Here is a 7,638-nt window from a genome sequence, read left to right as displayed (position 1 = left end):
AGAGTGGTCCTTATTTTCAAAAATTTCTAATATCTTTTGGGATGGCCCTAGATTTGTTCCATTTGACGAGAAAATAATTTGTGGAAATTTTTTATGCAATTGGATAGCGGGAAAATGTGCCGCATCGCACTTAAAATTTTGTTAGGCTAGATATTGAGTATTTATTCTGGTAGCGAGTACACTCTGGGAGATACATGTTTTATTTTCATCAGATTAGCTGATGGTGCTGCATTGTGGACTCGCACAACATAATAACACGTTTCAATTGCGTGACAAAGATATCAGACATGCTATCCGGAGCGAAGGACAAACTCCCAATGGACCTTTACGAGGGAATATATCGAGTGCCTTATTCTTGTGGTAAATATTACATTGGCGAGACTTGCAGATCAATGAAAGTCTGATTGGAGGAACATCGAAGGGCTACTAAAAACAAGCAGCACCAACTCTCAGCCATATCTGAGCATGCTTGGAGTGAACCTGGACATAACATCCTCTTTGAAGACGCCAGGATAATAGCTAAAGAAAATAAATACATACTTCCCTCGCCTTATCAGAGAAGCTATTGAGATAGCGAAAACGCCGGCGAATTTCAACTGGGATCAAGGCTACAGCCTGCATATCGCATGGAAGAGGATTCTCCGACCACCAGCAATGAGAGATGGACCACCGACCAATGAGAGAGCAGCAGCGGATCAGCAGCCGCCGCCGCCTATATAAGGCGGAAAATTTTATGCCTATAAAAGGCGGAAAAATTTTCCGAGTTTCACGTTCGACCTGAAGACACTGACTGCAATGTCAGCAAAACTGTTGTCACTAAAACACAATGAACGCGGGGAAAATCCGAATAGAATGGAGAGATCATCAAAATGGTTTAAAGTTAAAAATTTCTCTGAGCTCTGGGGGGGTTTTATCCCCCAAAACCCCCCTCGCTGCGCCACTGCTTGTTTAGACATATCAGACCTCAGATGCATTAATGCTGAGAGGCATTGTATACCACCACAATGCCATAGAAAGTAATGAAAAAAAAAACAAACGTAACCCCTGCACTTGACGTCATGTCACAAATTTTATAGGAGAGGAGGTTTTTATATGTTAACTCAGTTTATCTCTGCTAACTCATTTGGTTGGTAATATGTCAAAGGCCAATATTAACATTAATTGGCCTATGGTGGTTTAATTAACTAGAAATGTGAAGGGTTTGGTTTTAAAAAATGGTAACTGACATTTTCAGTAAACTTTCACTTGTTGCTGTGATATATTGATGCTTTTGGGTCTACTTGAATAGTACATAATGTGCGCTTCAATATTTAACCTACAATATGTTTATTATTGGCAATTTGTGCTTAGTATACCTAGAAATATAAAATTTGAATTATTATTCCCAGAGTATTTTCCTGAAACTCAGACCACAGTAGAATTAAGCAATTGGGGGAAATAGCCATTTTCTTAGCTGAGAAGGAAAATTGTATGTTTTTGTTTTGGCAAAAGGAAAAGTTTTACTAGTAGCCATCCACTTGTTCTTTTAAGTATGTAATATACCTTCCACAAAGTTTATCAACTAAACCAGTTCACTTATTAGAAATTAGGGGTTGTAAATGTTGAATTAGTGCCCATTATAATAATTAGACCAGGGAATTGGGTAAGTTGTAGAATATCTCTGCCTCTCTCAATTTAATGACTGATAGGTAATTTGGATGATTCTCCTTCAATATAACTTGAGAATAGTTTATCCCTAAGGCTGTGGAATCGTTTTTAAACATTTTGTACTCTGACTGCAGGATAAATGTTTTTAAATGTTTGACAATTGCTTTGCATTTTCCCAAATTGTTATTGCTACTCGGGTAGTGGCCAAGTGCACTTTCCCTCAGTGTAGGGATCACAAAAGTGGTTTAACTCCCCACAGCCATCCCTCACAGCTGGGAGTGTCTCCTGGCATTTCTTGTTTTACTGCCCATTTCATATCATTTCCTTCCTGTGCCACGCTGTTAATATACCTACGACAGCAGTGGTGCAGCAAGGGGGGGGGGGGGGTTTGGGGGTTAAACCCCCCCCCCCCTAGAGCTCAACAAAATATTTAAGTTTAATTCATTTTACTTAATTGGATTGATATTACCAATAGAATAGTGTAAGGATTAATAAAACATCCCTCAGAAAGCCGTAAAACTCACAATTTTGAACAGTTTATCTTAAAATTCCGCAATTTATTAATCTCGCACCTACTGCTTATCCTGGTGGGTATTCCATACCCCCACACACCCCGGTATTAGTTGCACCTAAACCTCAACCCCCCAACCTTAATTCCTGGCTGCGCCCCTGTACGACAGTGCCCAAATTTTGGCCCCTCCCTTGGTGAGAAAGAAGGAATTTTTATTTTCAATTTTAATATTTTTAAAACAAAAAGACTAACAGTCTATATATTAACAAAGTTTATATATTAATCTCTATTAACAGTCTACAAAATAATACGCTCTGTATAGAAAAAGTACATATGTACAGTATAGAACTAGAAGCAGACAGATGCCAGTATTCAGTATGTAAAAGTATAGAGGTGACGCAACCTATACCATTGTATACACTATACACACTATACATATGTATATATCGCTGTAGCGATGGTGGTGTCGGGTTGGTGACGCTCACGCGATTTCTATGCTTTTTCCCCATCCCACAAAAGTGCTTAACGCCGCTAAAGAAGTTTTCACTTCAAAAATATTTCTTGGCACTCTCCCACACAGGCTGGTTGTTAAAATTATGTACTCCTGCAGCTGAAGGGTTAATTGAAATGAATGAAACATTTCTGTAAGGAGGGGAGAGAATTTGAGGCGTACGTTATCTTTAGCAGTCAATCATCTGACATTTTTCCAATGGTATTTATAACAGGAAATGCTATTGGGAAAATGCCACTCTGCTACCTGGGAAATTATTAATGGCAAATGCGAAAAAGTTTCTCCGGTTTTCCACCGGTTGATGCCTTCCTTGTCTCCCGACGTTTCGAGCAGTGATTTGCTGTTCATTCTCAGGGGATCTTCCGATCTTCATCTTCGGAAGATCCCCTAAGGATGAACAGCAAGTCACTGCTCAAAACGTCGGGACACATGGAAGACATCAACCGGTGGAAAACCCGAGAAACTTATCTGCAGCTGATACGCCGGTAAAACCTAAGATCATACATTAATGGCAAATGCTCTCCACCAAGGCAATTCCGGAATTTAATTTTTAAGGTGAGTGGGGGTATAAACGAGGTATCAACGGTAAATTTTAAGAATTTATCCTGCCCAATTGGGTATCAAAATATATGTTTAGAGATGGTTTTTACTGATTCCCTCCTATTGACTTCCATGCCTGCTACGTAGCTTTCTCATTGCTTATTTCTATACCTTCCTTTTAAAACATCTGTTGATACTAACTCAAATATTACCATCGGTTTCTGTGGCATGTGGCGGGTTTATGTGAAAAAACTTGGTTGGAACCCCTATGAAAAAATTGTATAAACCTGTACAAATATTTGTATACATTCTTATACAATTGTAGTTTATATAATTTTTTCATAGGGGAAGTGAATTTGATAGAATCTTAATATCGATAAATAATATAACCCTAGATGTAGGAGTTATTTTTTCCTGAGCGTTTCAGAGGATTTTTCCGTAAAATAATATCGGAAGCGCTAGCGGAATTTTTCTGCAACATCAATAATATCATATAGTTAAAAATTAATAACTAACTGAAAGAAGTTTATACTTCCTCGGGGTAAATGGCGATAGATGAAAACCAAAGTATTTCACGATTCGCATTCCGGATAGAATGCTACATTTTTGGCCACTAGTTATGAAATGTAGGGCTGAAGATTCCTTCGTAGTGCTATTCCGCTTAAAATTTTGAGACTCGCCGGCATCTGAAAGAATTAAGAAAAAAGTATTATATGTATGTTTCAAACTAGGACAAGAAATACAATAGGCTACAAAATCCTCTCGCAAGTTCAGAGTGATTGTAAGCGTGAATTAAGATCTGCAAGAAGAATTAAACGCGATTGTGGTAGATTTTTTAGGTAGTTAAGTCGTCGTATGTTATATGTATAAAAAGTATTATATGTATGCTTCAAACTAGGACAAGAAATACAATAGGCTACAAAATCCTCTCGCAAGTTCAGAGTGATTGTAAGCGTGAATTAAGATCTGCAAGAAGAATTAAACGCGATTGTGGTAGATTTTTCGCGAAATTTCTTCCACCCTCCAGAAAAAAAGTAAACGGCCGTCATGTAGTTCCTTAGAGTGGCGTAGGATAGCGCTGGGGTCGTTAAAGCAGACTCGCTCGGATCGAAGCGGGGAAGGCCGAGATCGGCGGAGACATTTCTAGAATCCTGTGACGTCACAGTCTGGCTGCTTTATATACCCGACCTACCCCATATCGGGCGATTCATTGGAGCTCAGCTGAACACGGAGAAAAGTGTGGCGATTCGAGTGTTGCTCGGCCGTTGGCATTTGTGATTTTGAGATAAATCAAGGTATGTACATCCTATCAACGTGATACTTTGTGTGTGTTATCAGTCGGGCAGTGCCAGAGATGGACAGCGTTTAAGTTTGCAACACCTTACGACTTCATGTATTAATTTCAGATGTCTCTTCTGCCATTCCTGTTGGACGAAGTTGACAGGCCCTTGAGGCTCTTCGACCAGGATTTCGGCCTCGGATTGAGGTTGAACGATCTGTACCAACCAGTACCCAATCTAGTGAAGCTGGGATACTATCGACCCTGGCGTCATGTCGCGGGGCAGCAGAGTGGGATGTCTAGTGTCCAGGCCGACAAGGATGGATTCCATGTGATGTTGGATGTCCAGCAGTTTAGTCCTAACGAAATCTCTGTGAAGACTGTGGAAAATTGTGTCGTGGTTGAGGGAAAGCACGATGAGAAGCCTGATGAACACGGCTATGTTTCCCGGCATTTTATCCGAAGATACGTCCTTCCAGAAGGAATCCGCCCGGAAACGATAACTTCATCGTTATCTTCCGATGGAGTACTCTCCATTAGTGCCCCTAAGGTACGTATTTACTTGTTATCCCTGTGAATTCATAATTGCGAATTGCTTCAAAAATCGAAGATCAGCTCGTCCAAAATTATTAATTTTTCCTCGAGCAATTTCCATTATCTATGTTTTTACGATGCGAATTGAACTGTGGGTGACTACATTAAAATATTACTTTTTGTCTTCATTAAGCATCTATCGCTTTTGCTCAATCGTCGTATTTTTGACGTTATACATACTGCAGGAAGTTATTTTTATTTAGTTGAAGTATTTCTCGATCTTTTTGTCTCTGTCAAAGTTGTATTTGAAGCGCTGAAGCTCTCGCTTTGGTATTAGCTGAATGTGTATATGGGGCTTATCATTTGGGATCCTGGTGAATTCCATGGATGTCTATATTGAGGGTTCTACTTTGTATTTGCCTGTGAGAGAGGTTGCTGAAAATTAATATTAGGGACAGTAATCCCATTCCGAAGTATTGGTAACAGGAAGAGAGAAAGAAGGCAATTCAAGTCCTGATTCACGTTTGCGTTATGTTCACACCCTAAAAATACTCATTTAAGTGATAATTTCGTAGTATAATGTCTATTACCCTTCAGGGTGTTCAACGACAGTGTCCCACCCTCATTTACATTAGTGATATTTGCATTAATGTAATATATAATGAGCTTTCTGGAATTTCAATTGTTTAAATCGTGGTCATCATTTCCCATTATTTATCTCACGTTGCTTCATTTCGTTTTCAAGTCACCATTCCTGTTTACCTTTTTCATTTGTGCACAGCTCAATCATTGTGAAAGATTTTTTAGATTGTTGGATCTTCCTGCCATACGGAATGTCAAGTATGATGATAACGTTTTTCTTATGTCATTTAATGTGATTTATCCTCTATTGTTGAATAGGCATTGCCCATGCCAGCTGCAAATGAGCGAATGGTACCTATAACTCAAACTGGAGCACCTGCTTTGAAGCAGCAAACTGAGCCTGTTGGAAGTCCAGCTGCTGAGGGGGAGGGCCGAAAGGAGCAATAATGTTCTCAAATAATTCCAACTTTTATCATTTTTCACTTTTTTAATTGTACTGAATTGTAATTCAAGTGTATCTATGTAAGTTCCAAAGACTGATTTAAGTTTAAAGTTTTTTGTTACTTGTAGAGAGTTTTTGAAGAAGTGTTGACTCTTGATGAGGAGTTTGTCTTTACAGTTACATGGGAGATAATTTTTGTAACATTCATAGTCATACATACATTATTGTAGCACCATTTGTCTTCAATTATTACTCCGTATTGGAGTTATAAGTATTTCATGGCATCTCTTCATTGTGAAATGAAGTTTCATAGAAATATGTGAAGTGCATGAGTACTTTTTTCACTTGAGTTTTTCTTCCTAAATATTGCTATTATTTATTGTGTGTTGCATCACTAGTGGATTGCTGTAAAACTTTTGTCTTGTAATAAAACTCCTTGTAGTAGATTCTAGTGTATTAATCTGTTGGACATGACATTCCTTGAACAATTGATTAGGATAGAGCTCCAGTAGGTCTTACTTGGCAGCATGAGTAATATTGACATTGACAATCAGCAAAAATCCTGCAGATGATGATGACTAGAAAGTTGAAGATAATTGCTCCTGATGGAATTTCAAGAGATATTGGGTCAAATCCTGGGGTGGACTGAAAACCATCCCTCTCTGGAATTTTTGCACTTGAGTGAGTCTGCAATCATATACTGCTGGCTAGACTTGAGTTATTTCCTTGAATACTGACTAATTTATTTTCCATTGTAGTGCTGTGGAATCAAATTATAATTGTGATGGGGAGTCTTAGGAAGTCCTTGCATGAGTTACTGAGCCTCCCTTGATGGGTAGGTTCTGAGCTTTCCATTGTAGCTTCATGGTAGTGCCAATCATTAGTAGGAGTGTTTTGTTGAAAAATTTCTGTCCTTAAACCGAAGATTTTTGCCATTAGATACACAAATTTTGGCTACCTTATTGGTTGGATAGTAGTTGCCAACATATTTATTTAATAGCCTATTCCTGGGGGGATGAGTCTTTGTTCACAATGGGCAGAATATGTCACCAAAAGGCCTACATGTTGAACAGACTTAAGAAAACTTATTGTAACTGTAATATTTGATTATCAATATTGGTGGTGTCACCCTGAATGAGGAAACTTGAGAAGGGTCTTTGTCACATAACGACAGTGAAAGTCCAGGCTTAGATCAGTGTTGGATTTCAAATGAACAGCATAAATTTAAGATGGGAAGCACTTGCAGAATTCCTTAGCTTTTTGTTTTGACTTCAGAGTTTAGTGAATATTACAAGGCCTGTGCTGGGCTATAGGGATATATTCCCGTACACCCTCAAGCCTGGAAATCTTTGGTTCCCCCCCAACCCAGTAGTCCTCCCCCTCCATAGTGCTGCCTCCCTCTGGCCTTGTCCATCCACTGCCCTAAGGAGGAGTCCAATACAGGCCTGAATATTGCTGGAGGGGTGATGAGGTGGTCAGTCATTTGAAATGCTGCATTCCTCTGGTTAAAGTCTAAAGTTTTCAGAAACCAATTTTGGTAAATGTTATTTATGCTTTAATTTAGTCCCCTTATTACTTTCCTCCATGATATT

General features: G+C 38.9%; 1 protein-coding gene across 1 annotated transcript; it reads left to right on the top strand.

Annotated features, from left to right (window-relative positions):
* Nucleotides 1-4,396: 4,396 nt before the first annotated feature.
* Nucleotides 4,397-6,492, top strand: LOC124169373 (protein lethal(2)essential for life-like). Its single transcript, XM_046547964.1, has 3 exons — nt 4,397-4,504; nt 4,616-5,038; nt 5,923-6,492. Exons 2-3 carry the CDS (start codon nt 4,616-4,618, stop codon nt 6,049-6,051), a joined length of 552 nt encoding a protein of 183 aa, XP_046403920.1. The 5' UTR covers nt 4,397-4,504; the 3' UTR covers nt 6,052-6,492.
* The last annotated feature ends 1,146 nt before the right edge of the window (nt 6,493-7,638 follow it).

The sequence above is a fragment of the Ischnura elegans genome, chromosome 12, assembly GCF_921293095.1.
Source record: "Ischnura elegans chromosome 12, ioIscEleg1.1, whole genome shotgun sequence".
In the NCBI taxonomy this organism is placed as follows: domain Eukaryota; kingdom Metazoa; phylum Arthropoda; class Insecta; order Odonata; family Coenagrionidae; genus Ischnura; species Ischnura elegans.
This window is presented reverse-complemented; position numbering and strand designations above follow the sequence as displayed.

Bases quoted from the DNA above. Each gene is read 5' to 3' on its own strand.
- LOC124169373 (XM_046547964.1), top strand. From the start codon at position 4,616: ATGTCTCTTCTGCCATTCCTGTTGGACGAAGTTGACAGGCCCTTGAGG. The intron at 5,039-5,922 runs GTACGTATTTAC...ATTGTTGAATAG, and splicing joins TCTCCATTAGTGCCCCTAAG to GCATTGCCCATGCCAGCTGC.